Source organism: Echiichthys vipera (assembly GCF_963691815.1).
Source record: "Echiichthys vipera genome assembly, chromosome: 2".
Classification (NCBI taxonomy): Eukaryota; Metazoa; Chordata; class Actinopteri; order Perciformes; family Trachinidae; genus Echiichthys; species Echiichthys vipera.
In genome coordinates, this window is record NC_139827.1 from 15,165,320 (window position 1) to 15,180,810 (window position 15,491).

Sequence of the window (15,491 nt, forward strand, 5' to 3'; positions counted from 1 at the left end):
AACTTTTTAGCAAACGAATGCAAAAGAAAGTCACACACATTGCATTTGGTCTCATTAAATTCCTGACATCCAGAGACCATAATCAAGCACGTTTCATTCTCTGCATGCACATAAATTAACAAAAAAGCTCTCTGACAAATGCGTCCGTTTTTCTTCTCCCTTCCAGCCAGCTCATGAGCCATATTCCTAAACTGACATTAACACCTTCCGTGGCTCTGGGGCCCATTCTACCGTCGAGCAGGAATGCAAACACACATTCATCAAGACAGGACGTTGTGTATCATTAACCCCTATCCTTGGCTGTGTCTATCAGTCTGGCTAATTGTGGAGATTTAACCTCTTTTTTTTGTTGTTGTTGTTATTTTTACATCTCTTCTCATGTGTCCGTGACTTGGTTCTTTCAGCGTCCCATAACTCACTTTCACGGCGGTTTGTTTCTCATAAAACAAAAAAAGTTATGTGCCTCAAGGTCTTGCTGTGCATTTCATCACAGAATTGTTACATTTGTTTAGTTGCGTTGCAGACAAAATATATAGTTTACAATATACAGTACATAAAATATTAAAGTAGAGCATGAAGGCTAATTGGGAAGATCTGTACCAAAATACAACACTGTTTTTATCCTGTTCTTATTCATGTATGGTAAATAATTCAATCATATTTAAATTAGCAATTGACCTTATAATTTATATACCACAATTTTCTCTAATGCCTTACACATTTCAGGATGATCTGATATATTTTTGATCATCAAACAAATGATTATTCCACCATATTTCCGATGGTGATTACAGGCTGTTATTTTAATAACTATTTTCTATTGCTTACACTGGTGAGTTTGCTAGCCACTGAAATGAGACCTTGGAAGCAAGCAGGCAACATTTTGGTCACCAGAAGAGAACCAATCCTCGAATGGTTTTGATGTAGAGCCAGATTAAAGCAGAGCGAAAAATCCTCAGCTCATGTAACGGTAAAATGTTTTCACCATGATTAAAAAAAATGCCTGCCTGCAATAAGAGAAATCTCTTGATGTGGAAATCTTCTCTCATATGACGACGATGACTAATGTGATGCTAGAAATCTTTGGTGAAATGAGTCAAGAAGCGAAGTCAAAACAGCAAGTCAAACGCTGTGAAACTTGCACCTGGTATGGACCTCTGTTATCTGGAGTAAACTGATCACACAAAGTTCATGTATTTTATGTCCGCGTAAAGCATTTTACTAGTGCTACTGATTTGGAGCCTGATAGGAACTCTGCATCATTCATCTTCATCCCTCTTGCTGAGGGAAACCTGCTGCTAATCTAATGGTTACATGCAACATTTTAACCATAATTACACTCTGATGTGTTCAATATTTCAGTTTTTATAAAGAATGTCAGATATATCCATATCAACTTTCTTTTCAGTGTGACTAGTTTCGTTCTTCTCAACTCTCTAAAAGCTACAATATTATTAACAAAACTTCGATACCATTTTTATCACTTTCAAATAAGTAAATCGACAACAATTTTGTTGATTAATGATTTTTCTCAATTTTGATGCTCAATTTGCTGCTTTTTACTGTATATTTGTATTTTGGATAAACAACTACTAGAAGAATCACGCACACTGTCCTCTTGACTTGCAGTCGGAGATATTTAATCACAATATTTGTAACCTTCATCAGGTTATTTATTTACACGACAAAAGAGACCATAATTTTGCTAATCTCCCTGCTGTGGGACAAATAAAGAATTATCTTAAAGTATTATTTTATTTTAAGTACATTGGTTGATCCATGTGGACCAGTCATGTCACACTTTAGACTGACATATATACAACATAGGATTACAATATAAACATGAAAGACAATATAAATATTATTAAATTATTAAATTACATTTATTCAGAAAAAATATGTTATATAAAAAAATATATGTTCGCTCAAAATGCACAGAGCCATAATTACAAAAAGCTGTCATACCATGTTGAATATATAAAATATGTGGTTAAAATGTGGGTCGGAGCTCAACAAAAATGTCTCCTCGAGCTATTAGGAAACTAAAAAGGACTATCACAAATTACTGTATCATAAAGATTACAAAATAGATGTTATGCCCACAAACATCACAGAAAACATCTCATAACATCACATTAAAAAGCAGCTCATCATTCTCACCAAAGTATAAATTAATCGAATGAATAATTGAGTCAATATTGAATTCAATATTTAATCAGTATTGAAAATAGGCATTACTGTCAGCTGTAATTATTGTTCTGATCATCACTAATGCCGTTATCATGACTCAGCATCTTCACCGCTGTGCATAATTTCACTGTCATTAACTTATAGCCCAAATATACAACTTCAGTGTGCTTTGTTATGGTCCCATGCACCCTTTGTGGCATTTCACAACTATTAAATGTGATCTATAATAATTTTCTCGTTATTAGATAATGATAGTCCCATAGGCTCATAGCAGGAGTGCAGTCATGTCATAAACTCATTACACCAGAGTCTCCAAACTAGTAAATGCTAAATCCTCTCACTCACACTAAAAACTCACTTCTCACTCTTTCACATTCCCTGCCGCCTCTCAACGAACTAAAATATAAACACATTTGATCATCATTTATGAAATTGTCAGCTTACCCAAACGGTTTTGTTCAATTTAATCCATGAAATTTGCCAGAGCTTATGCACGTCCCACCTCTCCCTGCTCTGTGTAATTATAAGCAAACACTGTCCAAGTTCTACTGAGGTATTCAGTTACATCAAAACAGACTTACAATAAAGGATCTGTGGTAATTACCCCAAGCTGATAAATGATATGAACCATGAACTGTTTCTTTTGCCAATTAAAACATTTTCACAAACTATATTAGTTACAGATGAAAACTTTAAAGATGTGTGTCATTGTATTACATGCCCCCTCCCTCTCTGTTAATAAACTTAAAGTTACCACACACACAGCTTTCTCTCTATGTCAAACACCTATTTGTGCTGTCAAAAGTCTTGCCCTGCCAAATTTCTCTCAGTTTTACCACATCATAACTCAAGATAATTCAATCAAACTCAAACCGCAGAACTAATTTCTGTCCACTCGTCAAGCAGCATGAGCGCTGCAGCAAATTGACAGCAATTAAGAGGTTTTGTTATTTATTGAACTCAAAGGGAGAGCCCTTTTTGCTTTGTGGCTCTTGGAGGAGAATGGGCACTGTAAGGAGCATTGGGCAGGTTGAGGAGCACAAGAGTTTGCTTTTATACAATATGTGTAATACAATCTTTCCCAAAGCAGCTCATTTCCATAGGAGGTCATTACGAGTAAAAGAGAGCAGCGGCTTATCCACTGCAGAGCGAGTGGTGCCCCGTGGTTACATTTACACGCTGAAATTTATAACTTCACCCCTCATTGAGTAAGAGTATAAACACAGCATACGTTGCTAGCGGCTCTTGTTTGTATCTTAAACAGTTTGAAGCCTCTGAGTAAAACACACCGAAGCGTATTTGACAAAGAAATACATGAGCTTAAAAAGGTGATAGCGAGATTTGAGAAGACCATGCAGCTCTCTGGGTGGTCTTTCATCACTTCTGACATAATACTGAGATAACAAATGTCTATGTGTCGTTTTATCAGCTGCCTGTCTTCCTAATTTGTCACCCTTAAAACCTATCTTAGCTTTGTTTTAAAAGTTAAACATTACTGATTGAGACCCTGTATTGTAATAAGGGAGATTTCCATGTCCTTTTTTTCAATTATAAAGCAGGTCGAGTTGCTGTACAAATACTGTGAAAGTTTCAAGACACTCAATCCACAGAGAAATGCACACAGGCTGCATTCAGAAACTGTCTTTAAACAAGCTGTCAGTACTTGGCTGAATACAGGTATATTCAGACAGACAGTATGAGAAAAGAATGTGTTTTTTAAATATTAAAGTATGTAAACATGTTTTAGTAGAAACCAAAAATATAAGTATGGACCTGAAAATTAGCATGATCTGTCCGCTTTAAGAGCCTATCTTGATGTGGAATCTTCAGCAGATTGAACCACAATGATAACTACACAAGAGCCAAATAATGAACCCTGCTCTTGATTAGTCCCACTCAAAAGGACCATCTTCACTTAATAAAACCAAGCTTGAGGTTGGCGTTGGTTCTGTGACCGATGGATTGAATTCAGGCCTTCACATCCGAATCAACCATTATATAATTGCATCGGTCAGTGGGATGATGAGGAACATCTTTTGCATACAGGGGGAAATTAGGCTTTGATTGAGGGATGGTCTGTTTCAATCAGAATAACATGCTAAAAACTGACTGCACTCTCCTCAGCATATGTCTTCCATTGACACAGTGAGGTCTTTTTATTGACCACATTTAAAATGTTTTCTGCTTGGGATTTTTTTTTTTAAATATTGTTTTTCATGACTTTGGATTTCAATCGTGTGTGTGTGTGTCTGTGTGTGTGTGTGTGTGTGTGTGTGTGTGTATGCGTGTGCGTGTGCGTGTGCGTGTGCGTGTGCGTGTGTGTGTGTGTGTGTGTGTGTGTGTGTGTGTGTGTGTGTGTGTGTGTGTGTGATATCTGTGTTTTCAATAAAAGCAGAACATGTGCAGTTTTGTGCATTAAAACATAAAAATAAACTCATGTCCAACAACTTTGCATGACTGTTCAGGCCCATTGCAGCCTATTATTCCGATCAATAAAATGCTAAACAACACAATAAGCGGGACACCCCTTTTATTAGATAAACACGTAATTTAGAGAGCTGTTTATGTATAAACAAGCCAAGCCGGTAATGCTATCTCGTCCTGCTTTCCAAAGAAACTTGTGGAGGAGCAGAATCCTAATTATAATATAACACAGACTCGGGTAGCTTGGCTTCACTCCAGGGCCAACAAATTATTCTTATTGGCACTGAACACACAAACCAAATGGGGAGAGTTCAGACTTCAAACACTAGCTTTATGGTAAACGATTGGCAGAGTTCAAAATTCTCACATTGTGCAATCTCAGACTGAGGCCCGCCTGCCTGCCTTTGAAAAGCTTTCCACTCTCCCCATTAACATAGAACATTTTTCATTCTTTTACATGCAACTCCCTGCGCCAAGACCTTCTTTTGGTGTTATAAATTTTGTCTTCATTAAGAAACATGACAGTTATACATGGCTAATCCCTTAGATTCAGTTTCATGTTGTTAGAGTAAGACCACAGGTTCCCTTATATACACACACCTACACGTCTTATCATACACTTCTGTCAGTTCTCCTCGCTGGGAGTGTTGAGACAGAAAGGGCCTCTTACTCTGTTGTCCCCCATATCTCCCTGAGCCATCTGTAGTAGCCATGAAGCAGAGCACACAGCCACTTAACTGTTAAGTGGACACACACTTAAACCAGAAACTCTCACTCACACCTCCAGAGCCCTTTAGCCAACAGGTGGGTCATCCAGCCAAAGAGTCAGACCATTTGTCATCCAACTGGACAGCGACTCAGTCAACCTTCAATGACCAAATGCAGGAGAGGAGGAGAGGAATTAGGCATAGTGTTTCCCACCTGTAGACCATGTGCTGTGCAACTTGATTTACTGGCAGGCTTGAGGCTCCGAGCTGTGGTTACCAGGAAGACGCTTTTAAAAATATAACTTGAGCTCTCTGAACCTCCAACCAGAAACACACTTTGCCCTCCTGTGCCTCAAACTCCTCTGACATACTTCTACATTTACAGGCCTGAAGACGTGCCGCACCGGCATCCACACTGTTGTGTGTGTGTGTGTGTGTGTGTGTGTGTGTGTGTGTGTGTGTGTGTGTGTGTGTGTCTGTGTGTGTGTGTGTGTGTGTGTGTGTGTGTGTGTGTGTGTGTGTGTGTGTGTGTGTGTGTGTGTGTGTGTGTGTGCGCGCTTTGTTCCTCCCACTGAGCTCTAGACACAACTAAGCAATGAAAGCGGTGACAGATTGGTCTGATAAAGGTACCAATAGATACACATACTTTTAAGGAGGCTTCTTTGAGTCTGATAAGAAGGGTTCTCACACACGAACACACAGACACACACTGAGGAGAGATAAGAGCAGCAACAGAAGCTGAATCACAGGAAACAGGCAATAGAGATAAAAGTGAGAGAGAGAGAGAGAGAGAGAGAGAGAGAGAGAGAGAGAGGGAGACTGAGAGAGAGAGAGAGAGAGAGAGAGAGAGAGGGAGGCCTACTGAAACCCAAATTATGGACTTCACTCATAGGATAGAGTTGTCCTACATCACTTGTCAAAGTATCTCACAACACAACTCTGTTGTTTCCAAAAGTCCAAGGTCAATCATAAAGGGAACAGATTCGGTATTACATAACCACTTTACAGCAGTCTTCCCTGGGGCCAGCTGTAATGTGGATCTCCCAGAGAGCAGAGCATGTCTCTCATTCAGCCTGGGTGAATAACAACTGTATCAATACTCTAGGTCATTGGTTCTCAAACTGTGGTACTTGTACCACTGATGGTACTCAAGCTCTCTCTGGTGGTACTCGAAAGAATCTCCTAAACTAAATGAATATAATACTATATAAATACTACAACATTTTCAATGAAAATACTTAAACTTTTAAGATTAAATGTAATTTAAGATAACTTTAGCATTTCCTGTAATATTTAAGTATGTTTCAATATTAGCCTGCTATGTGTCACGTTCATGAGTCTCAAGCTATACTGTGATGGCAAGAGAGTAAGCAGAGGTAAAATGATTAGATTAAAAACACTGCAATTGTGGCTCTAAATGGGAACTATTTGGAAGAGAAGTGCGGATCAGGAGAAGAATATTCAGAGCAGTCCTTCTGAAACTGAAGTCATGGCTGAAGACAGTCAACAATAAATAATCTTCTGCTTAGGAATAAACCTGCCTGTCCATAGCTGAATAGTGGATTATAACATTGGTCTTAGCGGTGGTACTCAAGAGAGACTGATATTTTCTGAGGTGGTACATCATGTATAAAGTTTGAGAACCATGCTCTAGGTCAAAGTCAAGAAAAACACATCACATTAAAACTGAAACTTTAGCTTTTTTTCTAAGCATAAAAGTCAAACGGAAACAATCTGTTCCTGGGGTCCGATTGCATGATTTAATGGGCTGAATCAATACACAGTACCAACCTGCAGTTTAGATTGTATGCATTAGCTTCACTCTTAATTAAAACTTGTTTAACATTTATTCATTTAAAACGGTAATTTCAGTGCAGAAATGGGCAGACATTAAAGCTTTAATTTTGTACTGTAGAGCTGGAGAGTCTGTGCAGTCAAACAAAAAAACGGGCCAGACCACTAAATACACCCACAAACCTCAAAGTATATAATTCAGCTGTACGCCTCTGAAGGATTTTCAGAGTGACAAGTGACACAACGCAGAAAAAAAATCTTTAGGGAGGGGCAGCGTATGAGCAGAGCCAGCCCAACCCTGAAGCTGAGAGACAGCATCACTGGTTTTCCATAGGAAATAAACAGAAAATATAACAGTCAGGGAGTGAGGAATATAGTGATGAGAGTTTGGTGACAAACTGCATTTTAAGGCTTTGTAGTTTTTTTTTTTGAGTAAAAAAGTGGGAATGTTGATAGATTATCAAGAATGTTCTGGTCTGGATTTGACAGGATTTACTGTACCCACTGTGCAGAGGACTATTAATTCAACCACCTCTCCTCAGCAGAGTCACTACTATTCATATCCAAAAATAGATGAAAAGAAACAACTCCCAGACATCGATTATTCAACGCCGATTTCAAACTTGACAGGGGTTTGGCTGTGAAATGAATTAAGGGCTTGGATCGGGGGAAAGCAATTGTAAAAATGATTACATTCCTGAAGCATGTGTGTTGGATAGACCCCCCAGTTTGAGAGGAAGTGTGACAGACGTTTTGGGCTCGCGTTCAAAGCCCGGCATTAATCAGAAACAGGCAATTAGGATTATCCTCCATTATTTTATCATTTGGTAAACATGCACAGTCCTTTCTCTTTACCTCACACATACAGCTTCAGTCACACGCTGGCATACACTCCAAGGCCTAACAGCCAAACTCACACGTTTGTAATTGAAGATCAGACTGTATCTTGCTAGCTTTCAACTAAGGTAGACATGATGTGTACATGCTAATTAGGTAATTAGCAAACAGTGCCAAAAATGTCTAAAGACTTAGAGGATGTGTTGCTCTTTTAGTCCTGATGCCACACTCCCTTCAAAACGAGTGCAGTGTTAAGTTCTGTCTCTCTGTGCACGCCTCCACCTGTCTCTCACCACTCTATTATTGTTGCCTCCACTGCTGTGTACCCACCTGCACTCCCTCTATAGATAGTATATGTTTGTATCTCACATGCGTGTGTGTGTGTGTGTGTGTGTGTGTGTGTGTGTGTGTGTGTGTGTGTGTGTGTGTGTGTGTGTGTGACCACTCACTGTGCCTCTCTTTCTTCCTCTGTTTCCTCACAGCATGTGATTGCCATCCCGTGGGTGCTGCTGGCAAAACCTGTAACCAAACCACAGGACAATGTCCCTGTAAAGACGGCGTGACTGGTATCACGTGCAACCGCTGTGCTAAAGGCTACCAGCAGAGCCGCTCGCCCATTGCCCCCTGCATAAGTACGTGGAACCCAGTCTTTATCATATCTGCCTCACAGTAGGGCAATGTGGCCTGGCCTCAGGTCTATTGCACACATTTAAAAGGGAGGGACACACCAGACTGTGATGATACAAATATCTGCATATATTCAAAACCACACACAGCCAACACACAATACAGTATGCTACGTACAGGATAATGTAGAGCGAACTGGTCATTATTGCAAATCTAACCCTGAAGGTGTTTAATGCACAGTAATGACCCACTAGATCTACATTATCCCACTTATTAGACGGCTTCTTCCTAAAGAAATTAATCATTTAATGCAAAATATTGATTTAAAATTAATTTTATTGATTTAATAAAGGTCTTTCAGAGTCTATGATCAAAACTGTGTTAATAGCAACAGTCTGTTTTTCTCAGCAGCGGTCTGTTATTCAGAAATAACAGTAGTATCGTAGTATCCTGCGATTGACCAATTAGAATTGAGAATTCAACAAAGCCATGTAATAAACATAAAGCACACAGTGTAAGAGCAGACTCTACAGTGCTTGAATCCTCTTTTCTTCAGACAAATGCTTAGTGTCCGACTATCTGCTCACTTAAATAAACACACCATTAAACTGAACCTCAAGGTTATGATCTCAGCTTGTTGGTCTCTCCATAAATTTGAGTGAAGACACAGAGCTGTTAACACCAGCATCTCCAAACCCCTTAGCTAAAAGTACAGGAAGCTTTGGGTTGAACTATAAAATCAATCTTGTTCTCAGCATCCAGTGACCATTTATTAGCCAAAATAAAGCCTTGTATTGAAGTCAAAATGAGTAAAAAAATTATAGCATCGCCTAGGGGAAGGCCTGTAGTTGCAGATTTAAAGCTGCATAGAATTACAGCCCCATAGCAAATGGCAATTTATTGGCTCCTTTGTCTCATTCTGAAAACACGTTTTTAATTGGTGCTCTTGCCATTGTATTAAGATACTACGAATTAAATGCTCATGTTAAGTAAATCTCTGCATGGATTTGCGAGGCTGCGGTCCAATAAAGGAATACAGGAGATCAACTCATCAGATCATATATTTGATTCAAACATGCAGTGATCCCTGTGAGATGGGAATAAAGTGCCTGTTATGTTATCTAGTTCAATCTTTAACAACTCCCTGTTAGAAGCATCCATAGCGTTTGCCAAGTTTAATGTTAATACAGAGTCACATTACATCTTCGACTGCATGTACACCTTCCAGCACTGTCAGCCATAAATCTACACAAGTCAATTATAAGATACAGGCTCATTAGCTAAAATGGCACACGGAGCGGCTGTATACTGATGTAAGATTGCTGATCAACAGCATCAAGCAGAGGGACCTAAGGGCTTCAGGCGCCATTGTTTTGGCAGTGATTGTTTTTCTTGTCATTATATAGACTCATTTGTCATCATTCCTCAGATTCTGATTTATGGTGACATAAATGTTGTGTATGTCGTGTCAGAAAGCTGGAAGCAGGTTTGCTCGATCCCAGCTGAGGAAATGCTATTTTACTTCATCAAAAGACTTGATTCTTTCTTTCTTCCCTCATACACACAAAGTCTTCACCTTTGCATAGCTGAAACCACCACTGTTGTGCACCGCTTTCTTTGCATGTGTCCTTGATACATCTCTGCGGTTTGGTCCTTTTTGATGAGCCCCTTCCCCCTCCTGCCCATAATATCAATAAGGCATTATGTGTGTTTTATATCTTCTGTTGCCAATCCCACTCCTTTGAAGATAAGAGGGCCCTTTTTTTATGCATGGTTTCTCTAAGTGTCAACTTCGTACCCACTTGTGAATACAAGAGTATGGAGGAGGGCTGAGAGAATCAAGTCTTTGGACAATCAGACAGCTCTGTTGTAGTTTTTCCACAGCAGCAGGGTGCAGGTGAGGAGGATGAAACAGAAAAAACGACTCAATAATGAAAGATTCGTAAAAGAAGGCTACCTGTGTTTATTGTGAATCCAAATAACAAAAGATAGGATACAACTGGACATTTAGATTCCAGCAGGTAGATGGTGGAACCTTTAACATGTTTTTTTTTATTTATTTCGGGACAGTTTTTGCCTTTATTAGACAGACAACGATCGAGACAAAAAATAAAATCAAGGGGCAGAGAGATGCAACAAAGCCAGGGATGTTGCAATTCACGGTCATTGCAATATCAATCTTTGGGAAAATGATTTTTTGAACATCTAACGTGATTGGTTTGTAGAACGCGGTAAGAAAGTTTACTGGTCAGATGTGGATGAAGTTTGTGGATGAGGAGCTTTGACAGCGCCTCAGGGAAAACATGTTTTACGGAAGATTGGAAAGAACAAGAAATAATAAATATTCAACAAAATTGGCGTAAAGAGCAAAACAACTTTCTGAGTGAACTTCACAGAAGCTTAATTTATGCACACATTTCACATGTTGACACCGTACAAATGAGTGCATTGCCTTAAAGGGATAGTTTCAATTATTTGAAGTGGGGTTGTATGAGGTACTTATCCACAGTCAGTGTATTACCTACAGTAGATGGAGGTCAGCACACTCCCAGTTTGGAGAAGCCGTGTGGAGTACAGGCACAGAAGCTAAGCAATATTGCTGTGGATGGGGGCAGCAGCTTAATGTACAACTAGAAAAAGGAAAATATATATTAGTTTAAGTTAATGTTGTATTTAGAATATTTCCAAAGCTTTACTTTAATGTCAGATAGCCCTTTCAGACAGGAAACTGAAACTTTTTTTATGCTCTCATCAAGGCCACCAGACTCCATTGACAAAACTGTAATTTATACACTTAGGCGTTACAGTTCTACCGCTGCCTTGACTGATTAGTTTGTTTGTGTTATTGTGCGACTTTGGTTAATGCGAACGCACCCTTTAAAACACAGAAGTCCAACAATAACACAAAGTAACCAATTGCTTAGCGTCTGTGCTGAGGGGCATGCTGACCGCCATCTACTGTAGATAATACAGAAAGTATAGATTGAAGTAGAGCATACAACCCCACTCCCAAAATCAGAACTATGTGAAGTGCTTTTGGAACATTTAATGTCCTTAGTAGAGAGCAGACAGAAGCCAGTGGCAACCAGCACTCTACACTACTTTTTGATCTCATCTATCGATCAGATAAACCTTTGCGTGAATGAAGAAAAAGACACAACACTCCCTGACAGTGAGGTATTTAGCTATAGCTTTAACAATAGCTCATTTACACGAAAAGCTTGTCTGTTGAAAAAAATCACAGAGCTTTGAGAAACTCATGGCCTTAATGATGATATATTTCCATTACTTTCCATTGTTTTGCCTCAATACTTCGTTATCAAGTATGCACATTTACACACTGTACCAACATGCATGCACACAAAGACAAAATACATGTATGTATGTATGTATGGAGGTACATTATACTGAAACATTATACCGAAACTGATCTTTCTTTGTGTCTGTCATGTTTTTTCTGGGAGAAGAGATTCCAGTTGCACCTCCTACAACCCCATCCAGCAGTACAGAAGAGCCATCAGGTGAGTACAGCTGAGAGTCAAACTTTTTTTTCCCCCTGGTATTTATCTATATGCTTATGCACATCCACATACACACATCTGGACTGAAGGGTTAAAAATGGATATGGGATTTTTAATCAGTTCAACACATCGCCACAATATTTTTCCACAAATGTTAAAAACAGACTGACTGCTGGATAAATTGGATCCCTCTTGCCTTTCCCCTCCTTATTAAGGCTTCATGAATATTAAATCCATTAGCAGCAACCCTGGGATATGCCTCCTTTAATCTCTCACACTTTCACAATTAATCAGTCTAACTGCAGCACAGTGGGGTGTTGATCTAGCATACAGCACGGGGGCCTGACAGTTTGTTTGATTTGAGGATTTTCCATCTCTCTAAACTCCCTCTTTCCCCAGTCTGATGCAGTGAAGTGAGCGAAGGACTTTCATTCGTTCAAACACCACCTAATTCCAGCATCATAGCCTTGTAAAGTTCAATCAATATTTGTTAAAATGAGCTCTCTTAAACATTCTGTTGTGACTTTTAGCTTATTCATTTGTTGAACATTTGGTTATATGTCAGTGTTTGTTGTTGCTATTTTCAGTTGAATCATATGGGAGCTATGTATTGAAAAATGTGATATGAGTAAACTTGGGACAGTAAAAAACTCAATGTGTAATGTGGCATATATCCTACAAGTGTGAATCACAAAAACCTGTATCTCATTCTTCAGAATCAGACATACCTGTACAAACCCTGTTAGAATGAGTTCCGCATTTTGTCTTTTGGCCTCACGGTGGAAAGTTGAGTCATCTGGCTCGCCGCATGTTTGCTCTGTCTCACCCATGAAGTTACAGGAGGCCCAAGGTATATGTATATCATGTACGTGAGTGTGTGTGTATGTGTGCATGTGTAAGAGGCTCCTGCAGCTGTTGTCGGGCTCTCTGAGGTCCCAAACGTTTCACTGGACAGCTTCGATTGACAAGGCAGTCAGGATACTGCAGGATACCCCCAACCCTCCTCCACCTCTTTTCTTTTCTCTTTTTGCTCTCCTCCACCTCCCTTGTCTCTCTCTGTTTCACGCTTTGTCTTCACATAACACTGTGGGTGGTGCCGAGATAGAATATCTGGAGTTTCTCTGGGCCCCTTGTCAGGAATCTGTCCTCTTTTGGGGTGTAGGAAATTTTCTTCACCTCATTGAGGGATTACTGGATAAGTGAGAGCCCCTATTACTTTATCAACTTGAATAAATGCAGAGTTGATCAGCATATTTACTGCTTTTCTGTTTTAGAATGTCAACTATGAAACAAAAAATATACATTTTGGATATTTGTGGGGGGTTTGTATAAAAACAACACACTTAGCTCTCATTCCCATTCACTGTTATCATGGGAAATATTTGCCTTTGAATCCCATTGATTAAACCATGTCATTGAACGAATGTAAACATAACCTGAAGGAGACTGTGTAATGATTCTGACAGTGTAGCTGTATACATAATCCAATCACGACAGAGAGTTCTGGGAATTCCCTCTCATATATAATATATAATGGGCACAAGACTGTTCATCCCAGAGAGCTTGAAATTAAGCAGATTGCAAGGTGGGGCACCTTGATGGACCTCCTGCATCGACAACGTCTTAATCGTGAGTAGCCGAGGGGTCCCGCTGGACCACCTGGGCTTGAGGCCCAGAGGATGCATACATTACCCCCTGAGCCTTCTCAGAAGGTTGCAGAGCAAATGCACCTCTTGCTCAGCCTGGTATTCAAACAGCTATGATATCACCTCATATGGGATTGCAAACAGATGTGGTGATTTTATCAAAGCATACACTATTTTTTACCTAACTAATAGTGCCTGTACCAGAGTAAAGATTAATATTTTAATTTTTTTTAAATTATTATATTCATTATTATCATTTAATAGTAGTAGTAAAGTAGTAACAGGTGGTTTGGAATGCATTTACTCAAGGGGAAGAAGACAGAAGAAGACAGGCTGTGGAATTAAAAAAGAAAAGGATAAAGATGAAAAACACAACAGTAAGATAAGTAAGTAAGTAGATTGAAGGGAGAAAACAGTATGGAGGGTAAAAGGGGGAGAAAGATAATTAAGACAATAGGAAGACCTTTGAGACATGTTGAAAGTTAATTTTGAAATAATATATATGTTAAAAAGTTGTCGACACGACGAGTGTGTATGTGATACCAGGGGGTGTTGGGCTGACAGCTGTGAGGCAGGTGCCTTGTTGTGCCTCAGTTGAACAGATGGGGGGGAGACGTATTTTTTGGAGGGGGTGAATGGAGGGCGGGGAGGGAAAATGGAGTGGATATTAATTTGTCTCCTGCAGCAGAGCTCTCCCCCTCTCGACCACACGGAGGGCTGGAATGCATGGAGAATACCTCCGATGGTGTGGCCCAGACAAAACACACATTGTGCTGGTAGGTCACGGATGGTGTGAGTCGCCACTCCCATGGGTCGTGACAGAGACGTCTGTGCAGCAACCAAATGTGGAGGAGATTAGCCGTCGATGACCTGTGATGGCCGCCTTGGGTCTGTCAGGATACAAGATGTGAAAGTAACTAATGATGATGAGGAGGAGGAGAGTTGCAGTGACTATGATGAGGCTCATGTGGGTAACAAGGTTCAGTCTTATATGTGTGTTTTTTTTGTTCGAGGCTGGAAGTGATCAGAATCTGTTGCGGACCCCACCTTGGATTTTTTGGACATGAGTCTTGCCTTACACACCCTGTTCAGTACTCGTCACCGTCATGTCAACATGGGATCTTATTACGCCACCTCATTCTAGAAGAAATAATGATGAAAGACATTCTGCAATAATCAGAGCCAAAAATAGAACAGCACAGTAACAAATTATTCTTACCAATATCAAACTTGTGCACGCAATTGACTTTTTGGTGCCCAAAACCATTTTTCTTTTTTCATGACATGAAAACCTGGCTGGGTTCTTTCCTCTTAACGTGTCCATGCTTTGCGTGATAACAGGAGTCCCGGCTGACTCATCTGAACCTCATCAGTTACAGAAACTGAGGACTGAGTGCACACCACCCCGAAAAATCTCAAATCAGGTCAAGACCTCTAACAGCCTCTTTGCTGGCTATTGTCTGCCCCGAAAACAAACCATCTTTTACTCTGTGACAACACAATGAGAAAAGAAGTAGGGGACTCCTTCTCTTTCTTTCCTCCTTTCTCTCCCAATCTTTGTTGGACGAGATTCAAACTTGCGGCTCTTGTGTGAGCAGGAGAGAACAGAGTAGGGCGGCACACTGGGCTCCATAATCTAATTACATGCTTTATTTGCCGCAATTTGTTTCTCAATCAGTCTGGTTGAGAAAAGCCCTCCTCCTGGGCCGACATTTACACCTCAACGTCTCGCTGCTCTGGTACCG

General features: G+C 39.9%; 1 protein-coding gene across 1 annotated transcript in view; it reads left to right on the top strand.

The window, feature by feature from the left end:
- The window catches only part of ntn1a (netrin 1a), a 66,243-nt gene that overhangs the window by 38,725 nt on the left and 12,027 nt on the right, over positions 1 to 15,491 (top strand). Inside the window, exons 4-5 of the mRNA XM_083929135.1 lie at positions 8,435 to 8,584; positions 12,047 to 12,100. Of these exons, the coding sequence (XP_083785261.1) occupies positions 8,435 to 8,584; positions 12,047 to 12,100 (204 nt within the window). The remainder of the gene's footprint in view (positions 1 to 8,434; positions 8,585 to 12,046; positions 12,101 to 15,491) is intronic.